The sequence below is a fragment of the Papilio machaon genome, chromosome 29 (assembly GCF_912999745.1).
Source record: "Papilio machaon chromosome 29, ilPapMach1.1, whole genome shotgun sequence".
NCBI classification, from domain to species: domain Eukaryota; kingdom Metazoa; phylum Arthropoda; class Insecta; order Lepidoptera; family Papilionidae; genus Papilio; species Papilio machaon.
In genome coordinates this window covers 276,130-295,989 of record NC_060014.1, presented here as the reverse complement: position 1 = coordinate 295,989, position 19,860 = coordinate 276,130, and the positions used below count along the sequence as shown (strand labels likewise).

The 19,860-nt window shown below is 32.2% G+C and overlaps 3 protein-coding genes across 4 annotated transcripts; all 3 read right to left on the bottom strand.

Annotated features, from left to right (window-relative positions):
- Positions 1 to 2,727: 2,727 nt before the first annotated feature.
- On the bottom strand, positions 2,728 to 7,081 carry LOC106708169 (zinc finger protein 501). Of its 2 annotated transcripts, none has more exons than XM_045685354.1 (6): positions 6,804 to 7,081; positions 5,811 to 6,086; positions 5,283 to 5,384; positions 4,574 to 4,669; positions 3,668 to 3,812; positions 2,728 to 3,120 (listed from the first exon to the last, which is right to left on the bottom strand). In XM_045685354.1, exons 1-6 carry the CDS (start codon positions 6,951 to 6,953, stop codon positions 2,831 to 2,833), a joined length of 1,059 nt encoding a protein of 352 aa, XP_045541310.1. In that variant the 5' UTR covers positions 6,954 to 7,081; the 3' UTR covers positions 2,728 to 2,830. The 2 variants fall into 2 exon arrangements, with proteins under 2 accessions (XP_045541310.1, XP_045541311.1); XM_045685355.1 differs by lacking the exon at positions 6,804 to 7,081 and adding an exon at positions 6,486 to 6,521.
- Positions 7,082 to 8,298: 1,217 nt separating this feature from the next.
- Positions 8,299 to 11,733, bottom strand: LOC106708167. Its single transcript, XM_014499645.2, has 10 exons — positions 11,646 to 11,733; positions 11,286 to 11,362; positions 10,856 to 10,930; positions 10,319 to 10,417; positions 9,955 to 10,053; positions 9,521 to 9,665; positions 9,222 to 9,313; positions 8,608 to 9,146; positions 8,455 to 8,519; positions 8,299 to 8,380 (listed from the first exon to the last, which is right to left on the bottom strand). The coding sequence occupies exons 2-10, from the start codon at positions 11,355 to 11,357 to the stop codon at positions 8,310 to 8,312; spliced, it is 1,257 nt and encodes a 418-aa protein (XP_014355131.2). The 5' UTR covers positions 11,358 to 11,362; positions 11,646 to 11,733; the 3' UTR covers positions 8,299 to 8,309.
- Positions 11,734 to 13,189: 1,456 nt separating this feature from the next.
- On the bottom strand, positions 13,190 to 19,852 carry LOC106708166 (zinc finger protein 2 homolog). Its single transcript, XM_045685353.1, has 12 exons — positions 19,618 to 19,852; positions 19,205 to 19,339; positions 18,386 to 18,853; positions 17,878 to 18,008; positions 17,298 to 17,372; positions 17,082 to 17,214; positions 16,560 to 16,678; positions 15,982 to 16,075; positions 15,423 to 15,566; positions 14,632 to 14,733; positions 14,206 to 14,301; positions 13,190 to 13,339 (listed from the first exon to the last, which is right to left on the bottom strand). The coding sequence occupies exons 1-12, from the start codon at positions 19,723 to 19,725 to the stop codon at positions 13,199 to 13,201; spliced, it is 1,746 nt and encodes a 581-aa protein (XP_045541309.1). The 5' UTR covers positions 19,726 to 19,852; the 3' UTR covers positions 13,190 to 13,198.
- Between the last annotated feature and the right edge of the window lie 8 nt (positions 19,853 to 19,860).

Below are 19,860 nucleotides of genomic sequence, written 5' to 3'. Positions count from 1 at the left end.
CTTCATTCTGAATGTATAGATGTTCTTTATTGTTGACCATAAATCTTATTTCTTCTCTATTACTCTTCTTCTCTATTACTACATATTTGTTTAAAATATAATTACTGTTTCAAATATGTAATCCCACCAGAAATAAATTTTTATGAAAAAATCAAAACGCTATATAATTTTAAATACATATTTTATAAATATTTATATCAATTTATAGATCGTGAGCGCTTAATAGATATAAAATTGTAAATAACGCTTCATAAGTATGTTTAAAACTTTTAAACCCGAACCAACCTAAAATGTTCAAGGAATGAACACGCCTTTTTTATTAGTTTTATATATACATGGCCTTAATGTATAGTCGGTAAATGTTTTTTGGTATCTCTAGTATTTACAAATTTAAGAAACATTTTTAAATAATGCCCCAATAGAATTACGTAAGCTTTTTTAAACACATAATCACATTGCCCACTAATTAATCATTCTGTATTGCCATGCCAAATAACATTTTATTATTTTACACTTTTCAGACACACAGTGTATTAAATTTTTTTTTCTGACAGTATACATTCTTACAATATAGATATAAATCTTAAATTATTTATTTTTTAATTTACAGTAGAAATCGCATAGAACATATTTTTTATGGCGATCTAAACTGCCTCGTTATATAAACTACTACTAAATATTATCCTTTAGATATATTGAGTTTAATTTAAAGTAATTTTATATTTCTTAATAACATAAAACTTTACTTTTTACATTTACCGGTAACTTATCGATAAAATTCACAACACTATTTTGCATTGCCCGCCATCTTGTATTCTCCGATATTTTAATAATCGCATGACATCCATATAAATGAATTTATTATTAGCAGTAAATTATTATATAAGCAATAACTCGTGTTAGTGATAATGCTATTTAGAAAATAATATAGTCTGTATTTTTCTCCTTGATGTAATTCTAACCTATAATTTGATATTTTGGCGCGAAATGTGCAATAATTATGACGTAATCCAAAAGCAATATGTAAACACATCATTAATTTATATTTTTATATAAAATTAAATTAATTCTTTTTAAGTATTTATTTAAAATATAATTTGTGATTTCATAATGAGTTGTATTAATTAGGTGTAAAATTTTCTAGTCAAATCTAGTCTGAATGGATTTTGTATAAATTGAATGGTTGTAGAAATCGCGAATTTCATTCGACAAATGTTTCTTGTAAGTAGAGAATAAACGAGTTTATTACAAAATATATTGTCGTTTTATTTTTATTCACGATTGACGATCGTCCGCGACTTAGTCAGTGCAGAATTTATATAAAGGTATTGTCTAAACAAGAACATAAAAAATGGCTCAACGGATCTCGATGAACACATGGGGTAAATATCACGCTTTTTTTATTTCTGCGCAGACAAAGTCGCGGGAAAAGCTAGTTCATGACATATTTTCGAAATATGGCGAGTATTTCTATTATTAGAAAACAAATACATCAGGTACACAAAACATTTTTTTCGACATTAAATGCAGATAAATAAATAGATTTTAACAGTGGTAGACGTCAGAATATTCTCTTTCTGTGCGTCTCCTCCGTCGATTATGATGTCTATGGGCAGCGGTTGCTTCGCCATTTCGGCGAATTCAGAAAGTCGCTTGCTTTATAATATAAAACAGATCGTACAAGTACTAATTTTAATTCATTGTGAATATTCTTACAAATCCGGATTGAGATTTGATGAAGTTAATATTATTTAAAAAAGAAAGTTCAAGATCAGTAATCACTCGAAAACTTTGATATTTTGAAACAGTAAAAAATAAGTGGAAAATTTCTTTAAATAAGGTTTAAATAAAAAACACACTTTTTTTGTTATAAATATTGTTATATTTTCCGTGTACACTAATCTTAAATAACTCTATTGTTTCAAATAAACAGAACTAATTTCATTTTACTAATTAAAAAAAACAAGCAACAACATACATATATAAAATCTAATTTAAAAAAGACAAGTTTTAATTTTTATAGAAATTCAAGTATAAATAGTTGCAAATTAACAGCATTTTTGTATTAAAAAAAAAAGTTTTTACTTGTGATAAAGTGAGGTTATATTGAAAAAAAATCGTGTTTTACCACAATTTTGTTTATTTTTTATATGTAACAAGATTTAACATAAATTGAGTAATATAATGTAAGGCTTTTAATAAGATACATGTATACAAACTTACGTAGTAAAACTAAAGTCAAACCTGGATGAGCGAGAAACCTCCAAAAGCGAGAAACTCATGTTGGAGTGAAACCTCTATAAGCGAGAAAAACATCACAGTCCTTTAAATTCTCGCTTATCCAGGTTCAACTATATTTATACTTGAATGAAAAATCATTTATTACTAATAATCTTTTTATTTGTGTAGATTAGTATATGTTTTTATAAAAGAATTACATCAGTGGAAATACACGCTAATACAGTCAAAACCGTTTATAGCGACATCGTTTAGAACAACATACCGGTTAAATTGACCAAAATCAAAGGTCCTGGCTGAATGTTATATACATATCTTTCCTATTAATACCTGTCACCGGTTGTTACAACTATCGGTTTTTACGACTCAATATGAGTAGTCCCTTCGATGTCGTTATAACAGATTTTGACTGTATTAACATTATAAAGTTTCTAGATTCAGCCACGTTTTCCTTGACGGGGGCATTGCCACGCCCACAGATAAGAAAACAACATAACTTCGCTTCTAAACTTTTTAGAAACCACATTTTTAACCGACTTCCAAATATATAACACAATGTTTTTTTTTTCATAGCCCATAAATAAAAAAAAAATCACAATTCCACTTCATAAACCTCTTCATACAACTCTTCAGGTTTCTCCAATTTGTACAAATTAGCTTCGGGATTATCAACAATTTCCTCGTGGTACAAATTATCTTGAAACACCTCGTGTAAAACTTCACCGTCTTGAAAATAGAAATGTGCCATCTGTTCTTGATTACCTTCAACGAGAACATCACCCTCTTGATATTCAATAATTTCAGCTTTAATTTCAGGCTGCAGTTCAATTTTTATCTCCTGTTGGTACATGTCTAGATCTTGAGCTTGCATTATCTTCATTTCTGGAATTAAACAAAGATTTTTTAATTCTAAGACCAAAGAAAGTATGTATGGATTGTGTAAAAAAGGATATATGTAAGAAGGTGGTGTAGAGATGTATGGAGGAGTACATACTGTGCCGACCCTCCATAGGGATAAGGACAGGTTGATGATATTACTAGCAATAAAAAAAACTAGTAATAAATATAGCCTATATCACCTAAGGATAGTGTTTTTCAACAGGGAAAGAATTTTTCAAATTACATCAGTATTTTTCTACATACAATCAAACCTGAATAAGCGAGAGTCTAAGGAACTATGATAATTTTCTCGCTTGCAAAGGTTTTTTTTTTAATACGAATTTCTCGCTTATCAAGGTTCGACTTTATTTCTATCAATTAGTCCATACAATCATTTACGGCTGGTTTCTAAAATAAAAATCTCTACATAAAACATCTCTATCAATATCTTTGACATGAGAGATAAAAAATATGTCTAAAACGAGGAATTTAGTCTCAGAAACTAATAATTAATGTTAAATTTAACTTAAAGATAGTGTTATTTACATACCTCTAGTCTTATTCCTTCTATTCTTGCTCTTGTACGGAGCTGGCATCTTCAGATGTACAGTCTTCACGTGTAACTTCATAGAGTTTGATTGTGTAAATGTTTTCTTACAATGCGGACACATGTAAGGTTTTATACCGGTGTGTACCTGAAATTATCAAGTTATTTGTGATCTTAGTCATTTTGTGAACTGACGGTATTTTGTGAGAATGAGTTGTGTCACAGTGAGCGATATTAAGCTTATTCAGGTTTTTAAACATGAAGCGTATTTAAATGGCTCAAGGGTTAAGTACTTGACTTGCAATGTGCAGGTCCTGGGGTCGAATCCCGCTATACCAATGTGTTTTTAGATTTACATATGTACATTTATCTGACATTCTTAAGATGAAGGAAAACATCGTGATGTAAATATCTGAGAAGAAATTCAATGATATGTGTGAAGTCAACCCGCACTTGACTGTGGTTGACTATGACATAGTCATCTCTAACTTAGTGTAGACTCTGAGACCTTCAGTCGGGATGTATAGTGAGCTGATGATTAGATTTTTACACTGATAGTAATTTATTATTATATTGTTATACTAATATTATAAATGCAAATGTTTAGATGTTTGTTAGAAGTTATCTCCGGAACATCTCAACAAATCTAGATGAAATTTGTCACAAATGTAGAACATAGTCTGGAAGAACACATAGGCTAAGTTTTTAGTAAAGGTAACTGCTAGTGCATTATAAAAAAAAAAGAAATATTGTACTACAGTAGTGTGTACAAGCAGTAGTCCGGGAAGAGTGGAGGCGTCTAGTCAAACGGGTCACGGCACCTACTTGATGACCACGACCAGTCTGTAAAGACTGAAGTGACTGAGAAGAAGAAGTGTGTACATTATATTATATAGTTTTAATACATACCCGATCATGTCTGAGTAATGCAGCCTTGTTACTGAATGCTTTGGGACAACTGGTGCATTTGTACGGCCTCTCTCCTGTATGTGTTCGCAGATGGATCTGAAATTAACATTATTTACAGTGATAACTGCTGAAAAAACAAACATTTACATGAAACTTTTTTTTATATATTACAAGATGGAAAACAAGCAAGCGACCACTTGAATTCGCCGAAAAAGCGAAGCGACCACTGCCAATAGACACAATTGTAGATGCGTTGCCTATCCTCAATCGACGTAGGAGGAAACGCACAAAAAGAGAATATTTAACCTTCCTATGCATCTCCTCTACCATCAAATCTACTTCCCCTTCCCATCTTTTCCTAATAAGAAAAGGGTGGGAAGGGAAAAAGGTCTAAATTTAGGCCTCCAGCACACAAACACATTGGGTTTTAGACAGTATTGCTTACACTTGACTTCTTTGTGGTTTTGCACAAGTTAAGACAGTAAATTCTTCCAACAAATGTTTTATAGCTCTATCTCTGATATATGTCATATTTATAAAAAAAAGCATTGCTATTAATAATTTTGTACTGAAAATTCAATTCACAACAAAAAAATGTACTTGTAAATTTAAAAATAAACTCGCTGTACAAATATATTGAACACATTGTCCCGAGATAGATGTAATAAAAGAAAACGTACAGGAATAATTAGAATTTTGAATATCTAACCTGTAAGAAGAGTGGCATGGTGAATGTTTTGGGACACTCCGTGCAGTGGTATGGTCTCTCTCCAGTGTGGACTCTCTGATGATAACGTAGGGCTGCGTTAGACTGAAATAAGTGTAACATAGAAAATATAGCATATTTGCAAATATTACACTAGAATCTCGATATCTACAATGTCAAGTGGAAATGCAAAAAACTTCCAACTTATTGCGTCTTTGAGATTGAGAGACTTAACAAGAAATTCAGGACGTGAAGTATTTGTTGGGGATAAGTTATAAAGTTACAAAGTACATAATTCAAGATATTGAGTATTTCAGAGTTCAGCGGAAAAGAACAGCTATTAATTTCGACTTACTAAGGATTTTGACATAACAAGTTTCGAATTAGAGATCCCACTGTTTACATAGTCAATTTCATAATGCGTACAAATGAGTAGAACTAGTTTCCATAATCTGTGCTTCCCTCTAATTATCTGCCTTCCAGTGTAAGGTAAATAGGCACTTATTAATCTAGTAATTATGTTAAACTCACCGCATATCTCTTGCCACAAACTTCACAAACAACATTCTTCGAGTTGAAGTAGTCCTTAACAGCTTGTTTCTTCTGGCGCTTCTCTCTCTCTCGTCTCACTTCTCGTTCTCTCTTCACTTGTTCTCTCTCTCTTCTAACTACATCTCTCTCTTGTTTCACTTGTTCCTTCCAATTAACTTCATCAATGTCACTTTCTTCCCTTTCTTCTATGTTGGGCAGGGTATGGATACGTTGGTGGATGATACAAGCTTTCTCTGTGGGGAACACCTTTTCGCACTGGAATGGAGGGCAACTGGTAAAGATTAATTTTATACTCAACATTTGTTAGACGGCTTGCCTGTAATTCAAATGTATAGGCAGACCAACTTCCATTTGACATGGTTTTGGTACACCTTCCCCTTCTTCTACTTTCGTACAAGTGACAAGTAATTAAGCAAATTTCGTACTGATAAGTCAACTGGGTTGATAATTAAGTACACCAAAACTTTTTTTTTTTAGCTAGAATGTACAAAATTGAAAAGTACTATTATGTAAAGTTAGACATTTTTCATCAAAATTGTTATCATTTAGTGGACATTTGTATAGAATACAGATAAATTTCGTAATTTTTCCTGTCTAATTTACGCATTTTAGCTTTCTATTTCATTGTAAATTTAGAGTTAATACATAACCTACCAAGTTTTTCATTTTAACTTACACTTTTAATTACTAATATCCTACAATAGGAACACTTTCAAAATCAAATTAAATAAAAAAACACAAAACAAAAGACGTATTTTTGAAAAGTTCTAACAAATAATGAATCAAGTAATATTTTTTATAGGTTTAAGTTATAGGCATGTGTAACTATATTTCATATTTACATTTTCAAAGCGCGTAATTTTTGCACAGCTATCACAAAAATTCAATCCTAGCACAGACTAATGATTTGTAGTAGACTATTGAAAGGATCGAACACAGTTAATATACATTTATATTTCCACAGTAACTTACTGTTGCGCAGGAGAATTCTTCAAGTTTCTCGACCTCTAATTTCTGATTATGCTCCTTTTCTAAATGCTCTTTTAACGCGTCTTCAGTTGGAAAAGTATCTCCACATTCACAGATAATATAATGTATACTAACAAATGAGCAATAGAACATTTTTATTTTAGGGTTTAAATAAAGGCACAGATTACTAAGTTATCCGCTATTTGATATCTGATATGAAATGATCTTATTTTTCTATGCAATACGTAAAACCGCCATGACAGTATCTGTGGACAGGACGTGCGTTGTGTAACGCCTAGTGTTGTCACTTGGTTGTCATTGTGGAACAAATGAAATTAATCGATTCTCCCAAAAAATCGATTCATGGACCCGAAAAATTGACATTTATTTTATGAGTACATTAAAGTTAAACAACAATGAATTCAAAATACAATTTTGGCGACCAAATGAAAATTGTTATGCTTCCGTACGTAAGAAATAATCATGTGTCGTGGTTTTAAAATGAAAGTTTTTTTGTTTTTAATCATAGCTTTATCTTAGTGCTGTGAAAAGTTTGACAGATATTGATTCAAAGTGGGTTCCCTTAAAATCGATTTGTCAATTTAAATCGACTTTCATTCGTTTAAAAATATTTTTAGACAAATGAAATTTATTTCATTTCATGTCTTTCATGACTTGCCAATACATATGCCGTGCCGCGCCGTGAAGAATGTACATTGTAATGCGAAGTACTGGCTGTATAATACTAGGACCGAGTATTCTTTATCTGAGATATAATAAGTGCCACTTTACGCCAGTAAGTGCAGTGTGGCATATAGTTGTGGAACTATTAACAAGTATTTGGTTTAAATAAAAAAAAAATTGGTTAAATAAAATAATTTTATCTTACAGTTTTACAATACATTTTTCTACTGGATCAGTAGAGTTTTCGTAATTAACATATACAGTAAGACCCTTCGTATTCATACACAAGGCAACGTAAATCTTCAAAACTTAGAGTTCAGTCGCTAAGCGACGTACCCAATACAGTACAATACAATATCATAGACGACCATTAGGTTCGTACACAGCACGCGTTGCCAATGCGTTGCCGACGTTTCTATCTGTCGTCGCCTGAACCCGTCGCTCGCAACCTGATTGTTAAGATCTTTGTGAGAAAAGTTGCTGCTATTTTCAAGATGGCGGAGCAAATATATACAGTTGAGTTGACATTTAGTCGCCAAGGCTGTACTGGCCAAAAGGACGTTGCACTTCGACACTTAAAACTGGTATATACAGAGCACGCGCAACGCTATGCAAGCAACGCAACTGTACAACTTTAGTTTCGACGATTTACATTGCACTGTGTACGAAGGGCCAAGATTCAAGATTACGTCGTGAAGAAAAACTTTCTTTCCTCAATCAGCTTAAAAAATAATTTGATAAAATATTAATTCCTTTTTTAATAAAATAAAATTCTAGTATTATTTTATTTTAAAATAAAAAACTAAATGGCACATTGTGGGTAGGTTAATTTTTAATATGATCGCAAGTCAAAAGGTAAATTGGCTGAGGCGCCGCTAACACGTACACAGGTGGATCTGAAAACAAGTAAAATAAGATTTTATACCCTATAAATAAATCAAATATACAAAAATAATGAGATATTTCTTACCACAAGCTGCGATGCAGTTGGATTTAAAGTTTTCTAAAGAGTTGCTATGGCCGCCATTGTTGCAACTAAAATAAAAAAAAATAATGAGACAAAAGTTACGCTATAATGTGGTACAGCCACTGATGCTGTATTTAAAAAAAATTTAACACTTACCATTGATTTCCTAAGCTAACATTATTTAAAGACTTCGAGAGTGAACATGTAGAAACTGGCGTATTCTGCAGATCCGCCATAGAACAAGCCTGTCTTAACTTCGTTACTAATTTATGTTGTATAGTTTTATTACAATTTATTGTACAATTATTATTATCAACCTCCGTATCTTCTACAAGAATCTGTGGCATATTTATTTGTTGTTGACTTCCGTCACTATTTAATCTGTTGTGACAGTTGCAGTTGACATTACCAATGTTGCCAGCAGATAAATAATCTACTGATTTAGTAGGAATTGTTGGCAATGTAGAATGTTTGTTGCTAAGTGTACGATGAATATTAGGGTCTGATGGGAATTTATCATTACTCTGTATATTTCTTTTGCTTCTATTCATCATTGAGATTTGGTATTGCCCTCTTCTACTTGTAGTTGGAGATATATTTGGAGATCTTTCTGGTGATGTGTACGCGGAAACACATTTAGAAGTTCTTCTATTCGTATCTTTTATTTCGTATTCTGTTGCGATCGCTTCGAATACCTGAAATTAAATAATTACTAAAAGATCTAGCATTATTATTATAAATCTATAGAACAATACTATGACTTAGTTTACCTGTTCAGCTACCAAATTCCTTGAATACGGAGAATCCTTTGATGGTAAATTCTCTCTACATAAAGCGCAGCGCTCTAATCTGCTCCAACAGGCTGCAATATCAAATTTATAATGTACAAATCAATATTTTAACGTCGATGGGAGCTTATAAGTGACATGTCTCTTAAATTCTCAACTGTACGTTGTATTCATTTGAAGAAATAGATCCTCGTAGAAGTCTTCTATCTCGGAAAAAAGCTAACAATAATACTCTTATGTTATTATTTTCGACAGAGGAGACTTGTTGACGAATCACTCACCTTCACAATATAAATGTGATCGTGCGCATGTGAGTGCTTTAGTTGCGGTGGCGGCGCACACGCAGCACGACAGAGCTTTGAGAACTCCGGCCAGCGCACGTCGCGATTTCTCCCCGCGGGAACCACCACCACAACTCCAGAGCAACTGGAATTATTACAACAATTCAAAGTTTCTATATTTATCTTGAAAAAAAAAACGGAAGTGTTCGTACCACTAAAGGAAACCAATTTATCTTAGTTTATAACAGTCAAATAAAAAGGTACAATATCATCAGCTATCTCATCACAAGTTGTGTAAGTAGACGCAAGTCACAATTTCGTATAAAATTTAAATGATGAAAACAGCTACACATTGTTACCATCTGACTAGAATCAAAACCTATAATATTAGGCATAAAAATATTGCCAGATTGTAAAAAGTCAGTTCTACTAACCTCTGGATCATCATTTGGATCAACGCCGCAATTCCACACAAGGAGTGTGACTCCGCCCCCAGTACCATCCCCTCTGATCAAACCTGCTACTTGACCTACCTGTCAACCATATATTAATAAACTGACTATTCGTATTAACGAATTTGCACGCTTTTAAATTAAAAAAAAAAAACATAAAAATCCAACTGACTGGAGCGCTATGTCAATTGGAGGAAAATTACACCTCAATCGTCAAAATACTCTCACAGTGGAATTGACTGTATACAAAACAAGAAACATACACGCAAAAACATAACCCTCAGTAGTCAATTGAACAAAAGCACCAACAAAAAACAATTAAAAAATGATAGTAGTAAATTTTTACCGGCATCCCCAGTAAATCCCTTCCATCAGCTTGTAACAAGCAGTCACCAGCTCTCAATCCTGCTAAGTCTGCTCTAGCTCCAGATGTCACTTCACGAACCTTTAACACATAAATGAATTTTTTGTTCGTTGCAGGTGTCTTTGATACGCTTAAACTACGGTTTATAGTAAGAAATATAAAGTGCACATCATTATGGAACTATGTCAGAACTCTGCCCGCTGCCGAACACACTAGCGCCAAAACAAAGGAAGGATCTTATATAGTCACTCACAACATTTTACTTGACTAAAAAGTAGCTATATCTTATTTACAAGCTGTCGTCCGCGACTTCGCGCGGCAAACAACGTAATAAAAAGACTATGTGTTCTTCCAGACTACGATCTACATCTCAGCCAAATTTCATCGTGATCCGTTGAATCGTTCTGGAGATACCTTCAAACAAGCGTCCATCCATACATCCACCCAAACATTCGCATTTATAATATTATAATATTATATTAGGATTATTACAGCTTCTAAAAGAAATATGTAACTTACCCAAGGATATGGATCCCAAAGAGTCCTAGTCAATCTAAATCCGAGACCTTCGCCTTCGTCCTCTGGTAGATTCAGCTGAAAATTATAATCATATCTAGAGACATTAAATTGTTTAAACTTTCGTGAGACATCATAATTAATTAATTAAGAAACGGCTTAACTCACGTTTGATCGTCCGGTGACGGCACCGGACGATCAAACGTGAGTTAAGCCGTTTCTTAATTAATTAATATCTAGAGACATTTTAAGCTGAAAAAAACTTGCTTAATAAATAAAGTAATAATAATTCCTTCACAATTAAAAGCTCACTTAGGAACTGTTTAAATTATTTTGAATAACGACTAATTGAAGGTAGATTTAAACCGGCCATCATAACCATAGATTAAGGTTTTTGGCACTTCAAGAGGAAACAAGAATTTGAATAACGTACAACAACAACTCTGACGCCCGACGATCTCTGTTCATCTCCACTGGTGCATGGCTCGTTTATACACGCCTCCATATTTACTGCATATGAAATCATAAAAAAATTAATAAACAATTATATTGATTATTTAACACTTTTGTTATAATAATTGGAACAATAAAAACATCGTAAAAACAATTAAATATATCAATTAAAATTAATATGGGATTAGATTAGTAAATTATATCATCTGTTAATAGTATAGACAATTATTAAGTGACGTAAGATTGGGCGGGAAAGTTAACTTTTTAAATTATGAAAGTTTTTACGAAAAGATGTTTTTTATATTCCGATTCTTGTTAAATTAATTAATTATAAACTTACTGAAATTTTGTCCAATTTTGTTTATTTTAAACAAACATTTTAAACATTATTTAACACGTAAACAGTTTAGAGTGGAGCTTTATGTTAAACTTACTTAATCGAACTGTTGCTTTCAATATTGCAAAGTTATCGTAACTTGATAAATAGGGAAGTTTTAATAATATCGATAGTGTTTAATTAAAATAAGTTTTGTACTTCACTTGTAGGTTCCATTTTCCAGTAATAGTCACTTTTTGAATTAGGTTAGGATAGATGATTAGTATTTAGAGCTATCTAAATCAAGAAATGAAAATAAACTTTCTATTTATGTATATAAATTTATTATACAAGTGTAAATATATTCTTAAACTAGCTCTCGCCCGCGACTCCGTCCGCGCGGAATTTAAGACTTAATTAGCTGTCTATGTCTTTTTCCAGATTAAATTCTACGAAATTCATCAAGATCCGCCGTTCTTATATCAAACACCATCAATTCAAATTTTAGCATTTATGATATTAGTAAGATTGAATTATTTACTTACTACACTAAATTTTTTATTTGGTCCATTTATAAACCACTCAATATCTGTACCATGTTTGTTCTATAATGTCGATATTTGTAAGTAATGTTGATATTTGTACATCACTAAAGCAAACACGTTAGCCTCTATCCTCACGGTCGGCGCGACCTACAACATGTCGATTGCGTTACAACATCGCCTTTCACAATATACGATGATCTCAAGATTTTATAAATTCTCAACTAATTTTGATTATTGATTTTGTTTGGCAAGAAGCCAAGTTCAAGGTTAGAAATGTTATTTCTACTTTAATTTAAATACATATACTTTTAAAAATGTTTTTTGTAACAATATAATTGAAAAGTTAAATGAAATCAGTGTTTTTATATTCGTTAAGTAACGACATTTCTTAAAAACTATGTTATTATAATTGTAATACACGACGCCAGATGGAGAAGGACAAATTTATACCGCAGAAAAATATTCTTTGTAAGTAAACAGTAAAAACTTATTAATAATAAAAAAGCTTTTATTTTAACTTCTAAAAAACTACAAACAACTTTACTGAGTAGGTGTATTGGTTAATAGGTGCCTATTTTTTTTTAATTACTCGGTCTTTTTAGGATTGTCATATAAATTAAGATTTTTTTAACTAATTTCGTTTCGATTCAAGACCCTATAACAGTGAAATGATGTCAAATTTAACATATATCTAAATATTTTACTATATCTAAGCGCCCGAATATTTTCTTTGCAACGTATTTTGTAAAAAGCTTCTTCTGTCTAAGCAAAATTCCGAAAACGTATTTTTTTCTCCCTTTTTAAACAAAAACATACTTTTTGTTGTATAGCGTCATCTAACAGAAATTTAAATTAACAACTTTTGAAAATGGTACAAAAGATGGCGCTTTTTTAAACTAATGTCTTTTTTCAAATTTAAAAATATTTTTTTTTAAACTCATGACAAGCTGTCAGTTGACATCACGGATGGATTACAAAATTAGGTTAAAAAAAACACAAATAAGAACATAAATATTAGTTTATTGAATACATTTATAAGTTTTTCTTCCGCCTATTCCTGTAAGGGTCGGGCATTTTCAAATGCACCGTATTGACGTGTAGTTTCATAGAGTTTGATTGCGTGAAAGTTTTCCCGCAATGAGGACAAATGTACGGCTTCACTCCTGTGTGCACCTGATAATATGAAAATTATAATAACCTTACTATATTTGGATGTATGGATGGCATAAATGTAGAACATAGTCAAGAAATATATAGGTTATTTATTAAGTATTTTTTTAATTCCGCGCGGATAGTGTCACAGGTACTAGACTGGCTATAGCCTGTGGTATTTTGTGCCTATTTGATTATCGCCATTTTGGCGCTGACGGCAGCGGTGAAGATACACGGTACTAATAATGGCGAAAGAGAGTTGAAATTGTTATATCTAGTCTAGTAGACATATTAGGTTTATCAAAGTAATTTTAATGTCTAAAGACTATAAAAGGAACATGGAAGAATATATTTTAAAAAAATGTGTAAAAATTAAAATTTATATCAATAAAAAGTTTTTTTTTCATACAAAGACTAGCTTTTACCTGCGACTTCGTCAGCGCGGAATAAAAAAAAAATAGAAAACGGGGTAAAAATCCTATGTCCGTTTCCTGGTTCTAAGCTACCTGCCCACCAATTTTCAGTCAAATCGATTCAGCCGTTCTTGAGTTATAAATAGTGTAACTAACATGACTTTCTGACTATATATATATAGATAATAGACATACTAGGTTTATCATAGTAATTTTAGTGGCTAAAAATGTGTTAAAATTAAAATTTATATCAATAAAAAGTTATTTTTTCATGCAAAGACTAGCTTTTACCTGCGACTTTGTCCGCGCGGAATTAAAAAAATGCACACAAGATAAAAAAAAGTTCCTATGTTCGTCTCCTAATTCTAAGCTACCTGCCCATCAATTTTCAGCTAAATCAGTTCGACCGATCTTGAGTTATAAATAGTATAACTAACACGACTTTCTTTTATATATATAGATAAGTATTCTCACCCGGTCGTGCCTGTTGAGAGCGGCTTTATGTTTGAACGCTTTAGGACAATGTGGACATTTGTAGGGACACTCTCCTGTGTGGATACGCATGTGGATCTAAAGGGAGATATAAATAATTATTTAAAAAAACAAAAAAATCAACTGACTGTATGACAATAAGGAAAAGAAAACGTATCAAATGACACCGTATTCGTTAAAATCAATTTAATATATAACAAATATAATATTACGAATTTATCTGGTCTGATGCAAGCTGTTATTGCTGTTCTGATAGAAAATGTATAAAACTTACACAATAATAAAAAAGATATAATAATAAAGCTACAATAGAACAAGAATGATGTAATATTAACATTGACAGGGGGGCGCTAGTGAGCCGAGTACAGTATCACTTGTCTGGAAAGTTGGTACAGATTATAAACTCACCGTCAATTGCTGCTGTAAACCAAACTTCTTCGGACACTGAGAACATTGGTAGGGTTTCTCTCCAGTATGGATCCTCTGATGATATGTCAAGATAGCTTTGGACTGGAAACAAACAACTTGAAGTATGGAAAATATCGTATAATAGAACAAAAAATTCACTTAAAAGATAGTTACTTTCGCATTTATTATATTAAGTAAAGACTATAGTCCAGTCGCGGAGCACGAAGAATTTCGTACATTGAACTCGCATTACCTGTCTCTGTCACTCCCGCGTATATACAATGAGTCTCGTTCGCACAGAAACAAAGGCCGCCGTCCTCAGGGATTGTAAACCTTTTATTGGAGACTATAAGTTTAATTTTTAATAAGAGGAATCGAAATTAGCTAGACTAGATGATAATGTTGACAAAACTGTTGATTCTTTTGTAATAAATGTGACAGGCGAGACGTCTTTGGAAAACAGTTACTCCGAAACAGAGGAATCGGATTCTGATTTTTTATTTTTTATTATTAGATACTTGTCTAGATTTTTATTACTTGTATTATTAAATCTAAATAAATAATTTATATAATAATAATAACTATATTTTATAAATTGGTAAATTTTCTTTCTCCTTCAAATAATTCATGTAAATCGCACTAAATACAAAAATGTTTGTAACCTCTGTCAGTAGGTAGAGTTCATTGTACGAAATTCTTCGTGTTCCGCGACCGGACTATAGTAAATATTGATGAACTTTAACGTATTTTCCTTTGTCTATGGTTCAGTGTTTGGCTTGTGGTATACTCACGACACACTTCTTGCCGCAGACCTCACAGACGGCGCTCTCTGCGGCGTGTTTGAGCGTGGGTTTGTTCTGGCGCAGTTTGAGGCCGAGGTGAACGCGCTGGTAGTGGGTCGCCTGAGAGCGCGCTGTCGCGAATGTGCGCGGGCACTGCCCGGACAGAAATATTGCTATTTATGTGACACAATGGTGGATTTATGGAGTTTTGACACACATTTTATGAGGCTTTAACACATTTTAAGACGTTTAACCTACATACATTTTGAAGGGTGGTCTGTGGTACGTTTCAAATTGGGGGGGGGGGGTGTGTTAAAACTAATTTTTTGTTGTTTATCTTTATTTTACTTGACTTTATTTTGGTGGATATGGACTACATTTTGAGGGTTGGTCCTATGTTAAAGGTTTTATGTCCATAACGCAGGGACTTTGTAAGTCGTAACGTAACACATATATCAAGAAGATCAAGAAAGAGTAAAAAAAAGTTTAAAGAATGTTTAAAAAAAACAAAAATGCTTTAAATAGTAAAACTTGACATATAGAAACATCCTGTAAAAATCAAACTTACATCTTGACAGGGTACGATTTCTTTTGGATGTACTTTGACATGTTCATTGTAGGTTTCCATTGATTCCAAACCCAAACCACAATATGGACACCATCTGTAATTATGTAACTAGTATATTTAATACAAGGATCTAATCATAAACAATGGACCCAAGATTTTTTTTTAAATCATTCAAGAATTTATTACAATTACTATAAACATGCATTAATATCTATTTAACATTATACATAAATTCAGACAAAACAATATAATTTGCTCTTAATTACAGAAAAAACTAAGTCCCTCCGTACACAAGACAATGTAAAACTTCAAAACCAATATTAACGTCCCGAATATCGAGTTTCGCGCACTCGAGTTGTCTTTGGATTGTTCCGCCATCTTGAAAATCGCAGCAACTTTTCTCACAACGATTTCGACAAACAGGTTGAGAGCGGCAGTTTTAGGCGACTAAACAAAATGTATACGAACTTCTGTCACTTTGTATTTTTTAAAATCGTTGGATTTCTTAAGTTCACGTTGTCTTTGGTACGAAGGGTTACATTGCAATTTTTTTTAAATGTCGCAGTGTAAGCCCATACCTTAGATCAGTATCACATATACCATTCTTTGCAACATCCAAATGTCTCTTCATAGCATCTAAATTGAAGAATTCAGCGGAACATGTTTCACAATGTGATAACACTTTTGTTTCTTGATCCTGAACGAAAAAAAAAAAAACGAAACAGAGTAAACAAGCAAGTTGCCACGTAAATTCACCAAAATAGAGAAGCGGCTGATGCCAACAGACATCTGCATTGCCTACCTTTAATCGACTGAGGAGGGGATGCATCTAAGGAAGATATTTCTCCATCAAATCCATCTACCCTTTCCGTCCCCCCTTTTCAAGAAACTATTGACAAGGGGATCAGGTTTAAATTAGGCCTCCGTCACACATTCATAAGACTGTAGACGGAATGAGGTCGTGCAACACCTTGTTGCTGACTTTTCTTATAAAAAAATGGAAGGTTTAGTGAATTTGGCAAGTGGGAATATTCTGTCTCTATTCATCCCCTCCTCTGTCCATGAAGTGTAGTCAGTTTTGTTGTCAATGTAATAATTACCTGTTCATCTCTATGAGCGCGTCGTTTATGCATTTTAAGTCCATGTTCCCCAATGAATGACTCCCCGCAAATATCACACGAACTATTTGAAGGATGTTGTAACCTCATATGTGTTAGATGACTTGTTGATTTACTACAACAAGGTGGAAATATTTTGGGATTGCGTAATTTTCTTCTATCCATTACATTGTTAGTTAAAATATTGAAAAAACTTACACAAAAGAAGCCCCACATATTTTACATATAAATGAAAATCCTTTATGCCAATTTGAGTGTTCCTTAGCTTTGTAACTGCAAACATTAATTAATTAACTAATTAAAGATTAATCAATTAAATTAATAAAAAAAATACATTAAATTATGCGTTACTACATAATTTTTCTTCAACAAAATAAAAAAAAAAACAATAACCAATAAGAGCTGTTTCTGATGTTAATTAGAAGGCGTTGTTCTGAAGTCAAAAATAAAATAGTTCCTAGAGCAATGAACTTCATAATCCATTGGACAGGCTATAAACCGTAGTATTTTGTGCCTATTTGACTTCCTCCATTTTGGCGCTGACGGCACAAATTGGTAGCGGAGAAAATTCGAACTAATAATATCGATAGAATAACTGATAGTAACTTTTAAGTCGGAATGAAGCGAAAACTGTCTTTTCAAAGCGGCGACCTGTCCAGGGATTATAGAGGTACTGTCAGTACCGAAATGACGAAAAATCAAATAAGCACAAAATACCACTGCTTATAGCCTGTCCAGTGAAACAGAAATCAATATCCCAAACACAATATAAACGAACCTTTCTCGTGAGACATGTCCGCATATCTTGCAGATGTATTTGCGCGCGTGTGAGGAGAGCACGTGCGCGCGCAGCAGCCGCGCGCTAGGCCGCCGCGCCCGGCACACCTCGCACACGTAATCACCATTTTTCTTAAATAAAACTCAAATTAAAATATCTAAAATAGAGTCCACAGCAGCACTACCTAACATTTAAAAGATATTAAACTACGAACTATGTGTTTCCTTTAATATGTGTACTTGTCGGAGAACTTTTTAATTCTCCCATTCCCTAGATTTTTTTAAAGGGATGAGAAATTGATTTGGCAAGGGAGGGAAATTATCTTTTTTTTTTGTCCCTTCTGTCAATTAAAAGTAAGCAACAAATCTACAATTGCAGATTTTTATAAGCTGTGGTCAACAAGCAATTTTAGCAAATTCAGTTGACTATTTATTTACCCACAAAGTATTATAAAAAATAACTTTGTCTATGTTCCTAACACATTGACTTTAATTGGATCAAAACTCACCGGATCATATTTTGCCATATGATTCCTAAATGTTGATTCAGTTATAAAACCTTTGTAACATTTATCACATTTATAAAAGGAGTTTAAATAATTCACAGACGTCTTCCTCGCTTCCACTTCATCTATCTGTTCTTGTTTACTTAATACAACAATTTCTACATCCTGTATAACTTCTGGTATTTCCGCTGTATCTGTCACCGTGAAGTCCAAATCATCGTAATCAAAAACATCCTCTTCTTTCTTAACTATTACATTTTCAAAATTAATAACTTCATTATCTCTTTTCCTTTTCTCTTTTTTTATTTTCTTTTTACTTACAACTCTTGTATCTTCAACTAATGTTTCTTCATCTAAAGTATCTTCTAATTTTATCTGTTCTTCCTTATTGTCTACGGTTAATGTGTCAGTTTTAGTTATCTGAGAGAAATTTAAATCTTTGTTAAATGTATGTAGATAATTAACAGATACCTGAAAAACAAAATTATATCCTATTAAATTATTACCAAGATATGTTTGGTACATATAAAAAGACAATATAACAGAATTGAGTAAATTCAAATTAATATAAATTTGTACATGGTCAATGTGACCATATGTTACACAGATTAAATTATTTCATATTCATATCTTATTATATATTTTTATTAGAAATTAGAAAGTGGAGAAATATAGAGTGAGTAATACATCAAATTAAAAAATATTAATTTAACATTATATTCAAAAGCTAGTGCTTTAACATTTTAACAGTGTGTATCTATGACTTGGACATCAGCCAACCAATCCTTTGCCTGCTATTGAAAAAAAAATCAATGTCATTACCATTCCATGTTCTAGCACAGAGTATTTCAGAAATTCATGACTGCTCAAGCATTTTTCTTTAAAAGTCACACATTTCTGGAGAAGAGTACTGCAAAAGCTGCATATCTTATGTGGCAAACCATCACATTCGGATATCTGAAATATTAGAGCATTTTTTAGTAAAAAAAACAGTAAGTTAAAATCCTAGCTTGTAAGAGGAAGGAGTATAGTTAGGAAGAGAAGAAGAATAAGATTAATTTTTTGGCTTTCATTAATCATTAAACTTTATTATTAAATGAAACAGGAGTTAATTATAAAGAGAGAAAAAATAAAATAAAAAAAACTTTAACATCCATATATTTACTTCTATATGTACATGTAGAGTAACAATATGATTTAAATAGATTGAGCCTAAAAAAATAAATAGTACAAACTTGTATTCCAGTAAGAATTTCAAATGGCTCCGCCAATTTGTTTTTAAATAAATTAACCAACTTCTTGTCTTTCGACAAACATATACGGCATACTAATATGTCTGCCATGTTAACAAAAAAAACTGTTTGATTTATAACTTAGCCATGCCCGGCATTTAACAATAAATAACTTAATATTTTGTGTTTACAAATATTTCAATGCACAGAGCAAGGAATTACAGAGACTTGTGAATTGATATCTCT